Source organism: Sitophilus oryzae, unplaced genomic scaffold, assembly GCF_002938485.1.
Source record: "Sitophilus oryzae breed Bouriz unplaced genomic scaffold, Soryzae_2.0 scaffold_1018_pilon_pilon, whole genome shotgun sequence".
Classification (NCBI taxonomy): domain Eukaryota; kingdom Metazoa; phylum Arthropoda; class Insecta; order Coleoptera; family Curculionidae; genus Sitophilus; species Sitophilus oryzae.
This window is the reverse complement of record NW_022145636.1, coordinates 1744521-1760096: the sequence shown is the minus strand read 5'-3', so window position 1 is coordinate 1760096 and position 15576 is coordinate 1744521. Positions and strand designations below refer to the sequence as shown.

The following is a 15576-nucleotide window of genomic DNA, read 5'->3' as shown; positions in this document are numbered from 1 at the left end:
TTAAAATAATTTTTCAATGAATGTTTGGTTTTGTTAGGTAAAAAATAGATGACACTATTTGAAGTATTTTTATTATTTCGTTTTCTTTACTGAAAATATTTTATGTTATTCCGTTTAAATATACCTACGTTTTCTTCAAAATAAATAAAATCAAGCATGTGATTAATTTGTCGTTAAAAAACTACGTGAGAATTACCGTCACAAAATGCAACACCCCGTATATATTTTTTGGTAAAACTATATCTGTTAAAACGCCATCTGTTTTTTAAGTCATTTGACCAAACTTTATTGAATTTTTATGTGAGGAATATACAGAGTTGCCGTTTTATTTTGTCCCACTTTGACTGCTTTCACTTTTTTAATTTTTTTGCCTAGAACATTAATTTAAAAAAAACGTATAATAGAGTTTTTAGCATAGAATAACCTAGCTTTATGGTCTAGGGTTTTCAGTCAAATTTATTAGGCATTACAAAAAGTGATATAAGCAGTCAGATAAATTATTTTCTTTAATGAATGTTCTAACTTGAAAAATTAAAAAAGTTAAAGCACGTTAAAAGTGGGACAAAATAAAAGTCTACGCCACTGTACTAATCAATACAACTACTGTCCATTCGTTACTATGTAAGATAATATTTTTAACGGTTAAGAATTTTTGATCTTTTTAGTTCGATGTGTAAGTAACCACAAGAGAGTCAAATTGAACCCAAAAAATTGAGTTTTCGAAAAAAAAATGATGGATTTTATCAAAGAAAGTTGTTTTGTCTCGAAAATTCATTTTTTCCCGCTGTAAATTTTCCGGTATATTTTCCAATCGTTGTTATGAAAACTGCGAACTGCATGGGCCTGATTTTCATAGAAAAAAATCGAATTTTGTGGTCATGTTTTTCGCTGTTTTTTTTTATTTTTTTTATGTCGGGCAAATTTGTACATATTGGAACCGTACCATGTATTCTTTACACTGTAATCCTATTAAGAGAAAAAACATTTTGTGAGTATGTGCTTTTAGTTTATAAGATCAATAAATAATTATGATTTAGTTCTGCGTTTTTTTTTGTCGTGGCCTCTAGATCAACCAAAATCAATCTAAATCCCCCATGTAAATGTAAAAAAACTGTCGAGAATGGAGGTCATGTCTTTAAGCCTGATTTTCATATGATACGATATTAATTTTATTGGTTGAATTTAAAGAATTTGGTTAGACATTGGTTAGAAAATTACGCAGTTTTTAAATTTATTGCATTTTGATTTGTTTGTGATTGGTATCATTTTATATTTTCATTTCCATAAACGATTTCGCTGTTTTACTTATAGTATAAGAGCTAGCAACGTTTTCGACAGAGAATTTTAAGAAAGCTGGTTCTTTTAATATATCTTTTGCTATGCTCTCCTGAACAGAGTGCGGATCATCTGGCTGCAGCTAGACGTTGCGTTCACTACTGCGCATCATATATCTGTATTCAACATCTGTGCACTACTGCGCATCACAAATTCGCCTTGTATTTCAGGAACTAAGGAGGCTAGGACAAACATATGTGTAACATAAACACACCTGAAAGGTCTAGGGATATTACAATTTTATCCAGCCATCGTCAGTAATTTTGTTTTTTGTATTTCTGATATAATAAAATTAAAATAAACAAATAGTTTACAGGACGTACTGGAAATAAAAATGCGAAATTACCGAATTTTTTAAATTTGCCTTGATTTTTATTGAACTCAAAAAATTACACACATTTTTTTTTATTCTAAACTGTTTTTTTTATTCTAAAAAAGGTAAAACTATTTTTCCTTAATAAAGGGTATGGCCTCCTCTACTGTTCATTACGGCCCTACATCGTTTCTCCATGCTCCTGATCAGGTTGTCGATCTCTTCTTGAGGTACAGCCTGCCACGCTACATTCACGGCCCGAACCAGATCCCTACGAGTTTCCGAGGCATACCCATTCTCAAAATTCTTCTTTGGACCGCGTCCCATACGTGCTCGATGGGGTTGAGTTCAGGAGATTGTGCCGGCCAGGGTAAGATGTTTAATTGATGAGCATTGCTAAACTCACTTACCACTCTGGCTGTATGAGGCCGTGCATTGTCATGCATGAGAATGAAGTTTCTCCCAAAATCATTGTCATATGGTAACACGACAGGCTCAAGAATTAAATCACGATATGTGATAACTGTTAGAAACCTTTCAAGAAAAACGAGATCGGTTTTTCGGCCTAACCGGACTCCTCCCCAGACCATAACTGTTCCACCTTGATAAGGGTGCACTTCCTGAACATGATCCAACCGAATAAGATTTCCCGGTTCTCTCCATACCCTAAGCCTTCTCGAATCCGGATGAATTCCAAAGCGTGACTCATCCGTGAAGAGAACATTGGCTCATTGTTCATTCGACCACTTAACATGATCTTGAGCCCACAAATATCGTACCTCTCGTTAAGAGTTGAGCTCTCCAGGGGCGACTGCTTCTTAAGTTGACCTCTCTTAATCTATTGCGAACAGGTCAGGACTAACGGTTACATTATGTGTTTCCTGGAGAATTAAACTAAGCTCTGGTGCTGTAAGAGTCGGTCGGCGTCGAGCATTTAATTGTAAAAACTGATCTTACTGAGGGGTAGTAATGCGATGTCGCCCTGTGTGCCTTTCAACATCACCACTTTCACGGTAGCGTGCACTTAATCGCAATATTACACTTTACGTTGTATTTAATGCTCTAGCTACGTCGATTTGGCGCATTCCAGCTTCGAGCATACTTATGGCCCTTAGCATTTCGTCTCTGTTAGGGTACGAACATAGTGGAGGCAGGTTTCTGCTTTCCGGCAGCCAGCGCCGTCTCTGGGCACCTATTCTTGATCACTCGCATCTTCAAATATGGCTCACATCTCGCATCTCCGAAAAAGCCATATAACAATACACGTGATGCATATACGCAAAGTTGCGAACGATGTCAAGAATAGGTACCCAGATTGGCGCTGGCTACCAGAAAGCGACAAACCTGCTTGCACTGTGTTCGCACACTTAAGATGTCTACGCTCCATAATGTTTAATACTAAACAAAGTTATTTGAATGAATTCTGGCCAGTTATCATAAAAACATAGCCAGTACAGGTTAAATTCGAACAATTGATGCTAGGTGCTTTTTATACATTTGACACAAAATGCACAAACACTTCTGCAAATATCCCAAATTTAGAAATAACTAGTGTGACTACTTCGTTTCAATCGAAGTAGAAAGAATCGGCCTACAAATATGTGGTTGTTTATTCAAAACTATTATTTTTAACTTTAATAAAATGATATCCCTAAATTTTTCCGGTGTGTGTATTTAGTTTCATAAAAAAGTAACAAAGTAATGTGAAAATCGCGTCATTGTATCGCTACTCATAAACGAGAAATCCCATAAAACAAACAAAAATGGGATACCCTGCACAGATGTGATGCGCAGTAGTCTACCGGCAGCCAGACGGCCCGCACTTTCAGGAGAGCATAGCAAAAAACATATTAAAGAACCAGCTTTCTTAAAATTATCGTTTCCCCGACGGTACTAGCTCTTGTACTATTGTATTTTTATTAAGGTTAGATTAAAGTTGTCAAAACGTTCATTATCGTACGATCTTTCTCCGTTGACGGGCAATCAGAGCGCGCCGTCTTTTTAGTCTCTTTTTTATTCAAATAATAATAGACATTTAAATAAAACTACAGTAACGTGATACGAAAAAATGTATTTATGTCTGTAAGATTATACATATACAGTGTGGATAGTTACTCAATGAAAATGTAATATTGTAACAACTACAATAAGTCTTATTTTACGTTTTTTTTCTCTCATTTCAGACGAAGCGATCCACATTTTTAAGTTGCCACGCGCATCAGTGTATAAAAAATATATCGGAACAACCAACTAAACCTAAACACGTGTATATACGATCCTACATAAGTTATTCACAGTGTGTATATATTTTAGGTGACAAAAAAACCGTTGTACAAAGATAACTCTCATTTGTACAACAATTCCGGTATCACCCAGTACTTGGGTGTGGAGAGGGAGATAAGAGAGAATTATAATTATTAAAAACAAACTAGAGTGACCCTCCCCGGTCCTACGCCTCTGGAAATTTTGCTTAACTGCTGTAATCTAGAGAGACGAAAGGCACGAGTTTTATTTACTGATATTTTCTAAGGTCTGGAAGGCCGGGGAACGCCACTGAACCGTTTTTTTATCGGAAATAATCGAAAAAATAAATTAACTACGCCGCTGCTGCTTTTCGCGATTTTATACACCTTTGAGATCAGCTTTGGGGAGCGTAGGATTCCTTCCTACATATAAAGTGTCTTTGCCTATGATGACGTCGTTTTTTATAAGGTTTTTGTGGAGTGGAATCCTAGCTTTAGTCTTTTTAAAAAATAATTTAAATAAGGAGTATCGCGCATGTCTTTATATCGCTCAGATATATACCGTATGATCAAAAACAGCCCAATTGTCTCAACATGGCTAAGACAATAATCAAAATTGTAGGATATGCACAAAGTGGCAACGTTGGGAATCAACCTGCAGCTTTAAAGTTTTAATAAAATATAGAAAAAAATTTTGAGCATTTAATTTCGCCAAAAAAATCAGACGTTATAATGTTTATTATTTTATTTCATTGATTTAACTTAATTTTAATTCTTTTTTTCAATCGTACGGTAAAATCTAGCGAAACATTTGAACTACCGCCTGCCAAAAAATTTTTACACATCAAAAACATGCGCGACAAGCCTCCTCTGATTGAACACAACCGTTAGAAGATACATTAATACACCTAACTATTAAAAAATGTAACATACAACATAACGGAAAAAACGAATATTTATATATAGGTCATTCACTCAAGTCAATACGCCATTCGAGTATATATATATATATATATATATATAGAGACCTAGAAAAAATCGTCTACGAAATACCTCTCGCGACGAAAAAAAAATCGACTTCACGGTAGGCAGCGAAACCAACTTTTCTCCGCCTACCGTGACGTCGATTTTTTTTACAATTTCGTCGCAACCGTATCTTTTGTTCGTCTTTTACATGCGCCATTAAACGGTGAAAAAATATATGGGTGAAACAATCTAAAAAACGTAGATTCAACGTCATCGATATGATGGTGACGTTTCACTCACTCCAAGGCATAGGTGGTAAGAAACCTGAGCGTTGTTTTTTGAACGAAAAAATTGAACTAAAGGAACTTTGGGGAAAGTTCCGCGAAAATAAAATCTAAAACCTAACCTAGAATAATTATACAAAGTCTTATAGGACGAAACACGATTTTTAACCGGGTTTTTGTGTCTTTAAAGTACTCTTCACTGGGACCTGTAATTACATTGCACCCTGTATAGAGGATGATCCGAATTGTATTCTGGAAACTTCGGTAGCATATTCTGTACATGAAAATAAGTAAAAAAGTTTGTATAAATTTATGTCCTAAAACGCTTATTTTCGGAGATACAGGGTGTGAAAGTTTCATTTTTATTTCAATTTTTTTTCCGAATAATTTCTGAAGCAACGTGAGTATTTGGATGAAAATTGATGTTTGGACATATTTTTTAACTTTTTTGAAGGCTAATAACTTTTCATCTGTACCTGTATAAAACTACTGAGTGAAAAAATATACATTTCCGCCGTTTTTAACGTAAAAAAGTTCTCTTGGTAAAAATCGCCACGAGCAACCGTTCTCAAGATATTTAGAATGGAAATAGTCAATACATGTCATTAAAATTCATCTAAATATGACCTTAGTACAGAAATTATTGGGAAAAACCGAAATAAAAATGAAACTTCTACACCCTGTATCTTCGAAACGAAGCATTTTAGAACATAAATTTCTACGAACTTTTTTACTTATTTTTACATGCAGAATACGATGCCGAAGGTTCCCGAATACAATATTGACCACCCTGTATACAAAAAAATAAGAACCTATTCACGTTCTTTAAAGACACAAAAACCCGCGGACAAAAACAATCGCCGAAATTTCCTAAAATAAAATTACAATAAACCTAACCTATAACTCGTCAAAAATGTCTTTAAACGTGCGACTCTACGATATAATAGATTCCTGTACAAAAACGAAGAAAAAAACTGAAACCTGGACGGGATATGTCTTCTAGTAGTTCAAAAGAACCTCCATCCAGCTTTGTTTGATTCCTAATTAAGATCAACTATCGGCCGACCCCCAGTCCTTTGACTCTGGTTGCGGTGGCGCAGGGCACCTAGCTCTAACCTCAAAAGGACCTCCTCCCTCCAACCGCAAGACGCGCTGCTCGAAAGGACCGGGAAGTCTCACTGCAATCGGTCTACCCCCTCTGGCAAAAACGCCATCTTCCGTCGATTGACCTCCTTCCAGAGGCGATATGGCCAAAGCGGCCAAGGGATGGCCTTGAGGCGCGAGCAAGTAAGGCAATGCGTACCCCCCAGGCGGTTTAATATCCGCTAAAAACCTGGGAGGGGCCAATGTCCCTGGGGGAGGGATCCTCAGTGCCACTGGGACCAATTGCTGGGTCGTTTCAGGCGATGTGGGATCGGTGGAGGTGTTGTCGTGCTCGAAGGGACCGGCTATGAACAAGGGTCGGAAGGCTGGAGCTAGGGTAGACTCGATGACCTCGCCGTCGGTCAGGGAGAGTCTACGGAAGCCGCAGCCGGCGGAGGGGACCAGGTCAGGCCTTTGTCATTTGGAATTGGCCTGAAGAGCCGTGTTGATTTGCGTCCATAAGTCCTTTTTGCAGGATTTCGACCTGGAATATAAAATAGAAAGGTTTAAAAATACCGTACGATCGATAAAAACGGCGTCGAAGACGGCTGGGAAATGACAATTAATCGTTACGCGCGACTGTAGATACTAGTTTAGTTTTAATCATCTGCTGATGACGCCTAACATGGTTAGCGAAGCACGCGTCCAGTGTTTAAAAATAAAATGTTCTGGTATATTGCCGTGAATTAGTTATTTCGATCACAGATTATACAGATTATAATCTTTGTTTTTTCTTTATTGTTTTTCGTGGTTCCAATTTTCGGAATCGGGCACTAGTTAGGTGACTAGTTTGCGCACATAGCTTATGACCTCTAAAATTGTGCACAGCGCCTGACCGGCACAGTTATTAGAGAGATATTGGAAAACCGAATAGCGTCATCCAGTATTTACGCGTACCTTATCATGGTTACGATATGCGCGAGTCAATTTTTAACGCAACACTCGCTAATAACGTTACCGCCTGACGTAATTTGCGGATCAATTACACCAAGCGCTCTTTCTAAATAACCTCTGATAACGTTTAAAAATTGCTTAAATGGGCATGTGCGGGTATTTGACAACCGGAGCCGGCCGGCGAGATCTTTTATTTAAGGTTATGTTTGAATTGTTTTGAACTATTGCTTTAGTTTTATCAGGTAATTTGATATTTAAGTAGCTGGGATTAGTTTTAATTAAATAAATATGGCCCAAAATATGGATTCCATCTCTTCCAATACTAAAGAACCTATAAAGAGTCTTAGGTTTACAGCAGATGACGACTTAACCCTTCTAAGAGAATTTGTTGCTTGTTGCCCTAAACTCACTGGCAGACGTTGAACAATAAAGCACTGGAAATAAGCACTTTAGCCCTTTAGTTTTAAAATACCTAGTAAACAAAATAATTTCAAAGTTTTAAATTCAAAGTTAGGTTAAGTTTAAATAGCGGACGCGACGCGATCAGAATTCTTTCCGATTCGATAACTATAAATGAAGAGAGTTAATACCACCTCACCTAAAGGAAATAACACCTGGTCTTATTAACGTCCATGCACGCTATTCGGTTTAGCGATATCTCTCTATTACGCTATTTATTGTTATTTTACGCGAGTTTATTTTTGCGCACAGGAAATTTGACTCGTTTGCACATCGTCATAAAAAACAATGTTCGTACCACGAATTAAGGACAAGATTTTTATCTGTATACTTATAGGATACCTAATCTGTGATTATACCTTCTGATGGACGATAACCATTCCTTGAACTGAGTCGTTCCTTCGGGAGTAATTTGAAAAGCAGCCCTAGCTGCGCAGACAATGCTTACGAAATCTTCATAATCTGCTGAGGTCAAATGGTAGAGTTTCTGGTGCATACACTGCGCAAAAAAATGAAAATAAAACGGTTTAAAACAGACAACAACAGCAGAGAGTATATAAGTACCTGAATATACATTTGCTGACACTTGGTAACCAACGGCATTAGAGCTGTGCGGAGATGTTGCATAACCAGGCCTGGGTTGTTCCTGGCGAGGTATTGAGCTGCTTCTATGGCCACGTCGTGTAACACGAACGGGCTGACAATTGAGTTGACAGCGCAGACACAAAAGTGGTGCAGATAGTGTGAGCCTTAAATAAAATAAAGTCAATTGTTTAACTTCTAAAAACCTTCAAAAAAAAACATTTGAAAACTGTCAAAATACAGTTTTATACAGTTTTTTTGTCAATGAAATTTTAAATATATTGATTTTCTGCTATGCGTTCCAATTGTACCAACTTATTTCTTTGTAAAATAAAATAAACTAGTTTAAATTTAAAATGACAGACACATCTATCAATATAATAAACATCTATCAATCTATACAGGGTGCTACAAATTCGAGCATTGGTATCTCAGAAACCGTAGTAGGTATGAAGATGGTTAAGTTGGGGGTAAAGTTGCTCCTTGGCATGTTCACTAAGATGCCATCAAAAAAGTTTTAAAAATTTCAAGGATTGATGAGTTTTTTGGAAAATGAATTTTATTTTTTCCTGTCGTTACTTTTTAGAAAATCAAAAAACTAATTGTATATTCTCATAGGCACTTTATTAGGGCTATCTGATAGTAATTTTATATTTTCAAATTAGCTGATAATTTGTGAGATACAGAGGCCAACTTAATTTTTTTAAATCCGGACCTGAATTTTTTATTTGAGGTTTTGAAAGAACTCGGTCTCCTGGGTACAATGATATACCACACTTGATACTTTTTTTTGTTTTGGGTACCTTAACAGTAACAAAACTATTTAACTGTTATTTAAAATAATTTGAAGTCCGACTCTGGGTTTTTAATTTATTTAATCTGATTATATTCAGCACAAACATATTGATCAGCGCTAATTAACATTGACTAAGCAAAATCACGCCAATTGAAAGATTCAAATAATTAATATCCAGGTGAGTAATTTAAATATATCTATTTTTTTAACTTTTTTTTATTGTGAATTTGAAATCTCAGTGTACAATCTAATAATATGCATAATATTAATCGTAGTTATTATAAATAAATCAACTTCTACAAACTAGTTTCTAATGCCCTGCATGTTCGAAAGGGTTACCACCCTCCATAATGCATACATTTGTTTTTCGTTCAATCTTATTTATAGCCTCTTTGAACAGATCTTCTTCTTATACTTCGGAATTCATTTTGTACTCTTTAATTGTTTTATATTACTCGTTAATTGTTTTTGTACTCTTAATGTTGAAATGTATTGATTTCAAATGTCCTGATTTTCCTTATTCAATGTTAATTAGCGCTGATCAATATTGTTGTGATGAATATAATCAGATTAAATAAATTTAAAAACCAGAGCTGGGATTTGAAATTATTTTAAATAACAATTGAATAGTTTTGTTATTGTTAAGGTACCCAAAACAAAAAAAAAAGAATCAAGTGTACTCAGGAAACCAAGTTCTTTCAAAACCTGAAATAAACGATGCAGGTCCGTATTTAAAAAATTTAAGTTGGCCTCAGTATCTCACAAATTATGAGCTAATTTGAAAATCTAAAAATACCATCAGATAGCTCTAATAAAGTGGCTATGAGAATGTGCAATTAGTTTTTTGATTTTCTAAAATGTAACGACAGGAAGAAATAAAATTGATCTTCAAAAAATCAGTTTTTTCCAAAAAACTCAGCAATCTTTGAAATTTTTAGAACTTTTTTGATGGCATCTTGGTGGACATCCTAAAGCGCAACTTTGCCCCAATTTAACCATATTCGTATCTGTTACGGTTACCGAGATACCAATGCTCGTACCTCGAATTTGTAGCACCCTGTATAATCCAGTACTCACCTAGATGCTTGGATATCCTCAACAACCACTTGACGTCCTCCCCGTAGGGCGGATTCCGGGCGTACTTCGCTTGCGGCCTGTCGTCGTGCACCCTCCTCGCCAATGTGTCCAGCGCCAGCATACCCACCCGGTACGCGGTCAGCAGGTACCTCAGCTGCACCTGGTTGAGCTGGTGCGGCCTGTGCTGGCGCACCATGGCCTGCTGCGTCGCCGCCGGCGCCGCTATACCTACACGCAGGAACGGCGTCAGCGGTAAAACGGCTGCGTTAGCATGGACCAAAGTACTACCTTGCGGCGGCGCGGGCACCGGCTGCTGCGCGTAGATGTGCTGCTGCTGCTGCGCCACCGGTCGCGAGCTGGGAGGCGGCGCTTGAGCCAAGGCCACGGGCGCGCTGCCGAAGTACTGTAACTGAGGCTGGTGCGCCGAAGTGGCAGGACCTGAAGCTCCTGCCGGGGGAGGGCTGGAGTAGACGACGGGCGGTGGTTGCTGGTGAGTTGCGGTTATCGTCGGTGCCACGTATTGTGGGGGAGGCGCCGCGTACTGTGACGTGGGGGGAGAGACGTACTGGGACGTCGTGGGCGTGGTCGAAAAGGGTACCTGAAAAAATATAATTATAAATATGCCGTGATTTTTAAATCGCGCTGTTATCTGAGACCGTGATTTTTTAAGGTAAGTCTTCGACGATTTTACGTTATGCGAGAAACCTACCGACGTTATCGTTTTATACGACTGTTGTAACAGTTACGTTACATGCTTCTCTGATATCAGTGATTAAATCCCTAGATCATATACCGGGTGTTGCATCGTCGGACGAAATAGGAAATCCCATGTAAATTTTAATGGGGTCAATTATTGGCTTCCCTAATTATTTTAGAGAATAATTCTATTTTAGGTTTATTGAAGAGCACTAAAACCCACATATATATATATATATATATATATATATATATATATATATATATATATATATATATATATATATATATATATATATATTTATGATCTAGGATTAAATCACTGTTTCTGATATATCACTCATCGCTACAGTCCTATTTGATACTCACCTGGAATCGAGAGTCCTCCAAGTCATGAGTCTGCCTAGAATCCACGGAAAACAACACCGGCACTACCTGAGGCGGCGTGGGAGGAGGTGGCAACCCCGCGTAGGTCGCTTGTCCGACGTTTGGAGGGGGAAAAGGGGGCAGGGCTTGAGCGCCGGGAGGTGGAGGGGGAGGATAGGGGAACTGGTACTGCACGTGTACGTGTTGCGTCGCTGTAGGGATTGGTTGAAGTGGACCTGAAATAAATATAATGTTTATATTGAGAAAAATTCATAAAAAAATTTGCTTGTTCTAAAATGGTTAATCCCGTTTATACTTTTCCAAATATCCATACCGTTTTAGAGAAAATTTTAGAAAAAACACGAAAATATGTTTGAGTTTTGAAGTCCTAAAAATAAAAAGACGTTTCTATGGTACTATAATTTCGATTTCGTTCTTTGATGGATGGTTATTGTTAATTTTGATTAACGTCATATTTTTTGCTGTTGTTTGATCACATTTTCTGATAACTACTAAATTTTGTGCTTTTTTAATATTTTAAAACAGCAAAAAATATGACGTTAATTAAAATTCTATCAACAATAATCTATAAAAGAATGAAAACGAATGGAAACGCCTTTTTATTTTTAGGACTTAGAAAAAATTCAACTATATTTTCATGTTTTTTCTAATTTTCTCTAAAAGGGTATGGGAATTTGGAAAAGTATAAGCCAGATTAACCATTTTAGAACAAGCAAAAATTTTTATGAAGAATGCATTTTTCTCAAAATGTCAATAATAAAAAAGTGTTTCCTCTTGTAAAGACAATCTGGGGACATACTGTAGATATATTGGAATATGGAGAAATTCGGTGATTTACCTGCGTAGCCTATAGGGGCGCCTGTGGGATGGGCTGGTACAAAATTGTAGTGGCTCACGTACATGCCAACGGGAGGTGTGGCGTGCTGAAATAATAAATAAAAAAAAAATTAAGCAACAGTAAAAAAATAACCAAATCACTAGGATTTAATTATGTTGTTTAAGTTAATTAATTATGTTATCGTGTATCTTGTTTCTTGAAGAAATTGTCTTGTCATATAAAGCTACCTCTACACAAAACCTTTTACCTTACGTCTTATTACTCTTCAAAACAGTTAAAACACATGTAGGTGGCGCCCCCTACAAATAGCAGTCAGTTTGACATCAAAATCAAATTTCTCATGTCAAAAAACTCCCAGACACCAATTTTCATCCAAATATTGACGTTACTTCAAAAATTATTCGGAAAAAATCAGAATAAAAATAAAACTTCTACACCCTCTATCTCCGAAACTAAGCATTTTAGGACATATATTTATATAAACTTTTTTACTTATTTTTATCAGTAAAATATGCTGCCGAAGTTTCCGGAATACAGTTCGGACCACCCTGTATAAAGCCCTGTCTATACATAACGTTTTATATGTCAATCTTACCTATTCAGTCAAAACGTATCAAGTAAAACCTTCTGTTTGTGAAAAGGCTTAGAAAAACTGAAAATACTATGAAACTTACTGGATATGGTGGCGGAGCCGTTGTAACAACCACAGGCGCAGCCGCAGGAGATCCTTCCTGTGTAACTGGTTGTTCTGAAATATTAAAAAAGAAACCCTTTACATTATCACCCATAAAAAAACAGTATAACTAACCAATCAAGGCAACCAGCTGCGCGTGCGGATCCATCAGCGCCTCGTGCGGCGGTATATCGTTATCAATCAACTGTTCCCCACCCGGCGTATGCCTAATATACAACTCGTACCAGTACTTCGCAACCTGGAACAACACCTCCGGATATACTCCACCCCCTTTAGCAGCGCTCTCCACCGTCAAACAAGCATGCTCCAACATATCGTCGCTCTGCTCCTTACACTGCAATATCGCCCTCTGTATCTCATTTGGATTCAGTGCATGAGAATGAGGAAGCACAGACAACGCTAGATTAGCCGCAGCACTGACCATATTAATGTCACACCCTCTTGACGCCCTGTCAGCTATGCTGGCGGCCTCTGGAGGTGTTAGGTGACCCTCCCAGGTATCTATGAGAAAAGATATGGCAGCGGCACCGATCTCCATCGCCTGGCCGGTGATCCAGGAGACGTGCGAACTGTAGGTGCGGCTCAGCCAGTTGGGGGAGACGCAATTGTGTAGGCCTAGGGCGTAGAGACCTAGTTGGAAAGCGCACATGTGCAGGGCTCGATGGGGACCGTGGTGGCTCTGGCTCGTCGAGGGTTGGGTGAAGAGAGAGGTACTGCTTGTACCACCTGGAAGAATAGAGAAAAGATAGTGTTTCAGCGAGAAATGCTTTCTTTGATTGACACAGTAAAGAACAGAAGTTTCGTTATATTCGCATGTTAATATTTAATACTGTAACGTTTTTAGTTCGTTACATGTCTTTTATATATAATATATGATGTCTCGATGTGTGCTGTGCCGATCAAGTTGAGATTGACAGCAACCTTTTAAACAGAAAGTGAACGAAAATAATTGAATAGTAAATCGTCATTTATATTTTTTTATAAATCTCGTTTTTTATCTGAAATAAAAGTTAAGGCGTGATCCACATTTGAAAAACACCCGGTATATAAAATTAATTTATAAAAATGATAACGATGAAGTCAACAGAACCTTTTTAAGGTTATGTAAGCAGTAAAAACCGTTACATTTAGTTAAATTTTCGTAATTTTTTAAACAAAAAAACTTACCAGCTTTTGTCAGTACTGTCTTGGCCAATTCAAACATAAAATGAGCTCCAGCTTCCGAGGGCTGATTGGGAATGGAAGGGTACGCCCTTTTTTTGTACCGGCCCTCTTTGGTCCTTGAAATAGCTCCCTGCGATATTTGACCACTGGGACCAGCCAAAGAAAGGTTAGTCATACCCTGTTCCACCTCGGCACTGGTCGAACTATGAGGTCTACTACAACAATCTAGAGAAAAATAATAATAATTATAGATAAATCAATCATCAGGTTATTCGAAAACTATCTTAAGTTATGTATCAGAAGTAGTCAAAGTAAAAAAGGTAGCGGAGGCAACATTGCGGCGTGTATTCGTCAAATATTTATAATACTCACTGGCATCAGTTGGAATCATCTCTGACGGTGGTACAAACGGATTTATCGAAGCTATGGTACTGTCGCACTCTTCTCTGCGTAGGTGATTGTACTGGCTTCTGATTGGTGGATTGTTAGTGTAGTACGAGCTGAGAAGAGGCGTTTTTAGAAGCTGGTGAATTTCCCTGTCCAAAAGTTTCTCCATAATCCTATTGATGGGAAAAAATTGTGTGTATTAGCACGGAATATATCATAGCTAAAAACATCTTAAAAAAATAAATAAATACATACCGGCAAATCTTGTAACAGTAGTCTTTGTAGAAAGTTAGTAGAGTTATTGCTAGTTCTCCTCTCTGTCTTCTTGTACCCTCACAAAGTAAAGGATGATCTGCCTCGGATACGTTGGCTTTTAGACCTAAGGCCACCACAGCCGCTTCAAAGGCTAAAGGTTCATCAGTGGGTAGGCGGAGACTGATGATTTTTGACCTATCCCGACCTACAATGGTTCAATTATTATAAACTAAACTTGGTAATTATTGGAAAATCGTCCGATGTTCACCAAAATTGGTATACATCCTATTTTGAGGTCGTAGATTACGAATCTGAATTTACTGATTACGAATCTTTTTTTCTGGCGGTCTCTTACCGTTTTTCAGAAAAACGAAAAATTAATTCAACATCGAATTTTTCTTAATTTCTCATATTTTTAAGGTTTTCTAGCACATATTTTCTTAGGTATTCAATAAACAATGATGTTTTTGCTATTTTGTGTTACTTTTTTAACCAATTCTATGCATAATAGAGGAAAATTTGTTAAAATAAATTTGTAAACAATCTGAAAATGCTGGGTTATGTGTTTCTGGCATTTAAAGCAACGTTGCCAATGCTAAACCTAACCTGCTTTAGCGTGTTTTTTCGCTCATTCTGGAATCACGAAAGGCGGTCGCCAGAAAAACGGCTCCTTCCCATAACTGCTATTTTACCAACGAGATCTGACTATTTATAACCACGAAAGATTTTTGATTGCATTGGTTACAACTTCTATGCGGAGGGTGTTAATCTTTTGTTGTTATAATATATCAAAAAAAGATTAACCCCCTCCGCAAAGAAGTTGAAACCAATGCAATCAAAACTCTTTCGTGCAACTTCGTGGTTATAAATAGTCTTTATATAACTTCTTTGCGGAGGGGGTTAATCTTTTTTTAATATAATATAACAAAAAAAGATTAATCCCCTCCAGATAGAAGTTGAAACCAATGCAATCAAAACTCTTCCGCGTAACTTTGTGGATATAGGTAGGTATATTATTGTCAGATCTCATAATAGGTAATTTATTTAAAATCCCTAATCACCC

General features: G+C 37.3%; 1 protein-coding gene across 2 annotated transcripts in view; it reads right to left on the bottom strand.

The window, feature by feature from the left end:
* Positions 1–6180: 6180 nt before the first annotated feature.
* The window catches only part of LOC115875017 (zinc finger SWIM domain-containing protein 8), a 35861-nt gene continuing 26465 nt past the window's right edge, over positions 6181–15576 (bottom strand). Inside the window, exons 14-25 of one of the 2 annotated variants that reach the window (XM_030890349.1) lie at positions 14514–14718; positions 14244–14431; positions 13875–14096; positions 12822–13433; positions 12688–12761; positions 12014–12098; positions 11158–11390; positions 10381–10690; positions 10093–10320; positions 8202–8386; positions 7997–8136; positions 6181–6768 (exon numbers count right to left, since the gene is read on the bottom strand). In XM_030890349.1, the coding sequence (XP_030746209.1) occupies positions 6702–6768; positions 7997–8136; positions 8202–8386; positions 10093–10320; positions 10381–10690; positions 11158–11390; positions 12014–12098; positions 12688–12761; positions 12822–13433; positions 13875–14096; positions 14244–14431; positions 14514–14718 (2549 nt within the window). In that variant the 3' untranslated portion in view covers positions 6181–6701. Of the gene's footprint in view, positions 6769–7996; positions 8137–8201; positions 8387–10092; positions 10691–11157; positions 11391–12013; positions 12099–12687; positions 12762–12821; positions 13434–13874; positions 14097–14243; positions 14432–14513; positions 14719–15576 lie in introns of both variants that reach the window. The other variant, XM_030890340.1, reaches the window with a different exon arrangement.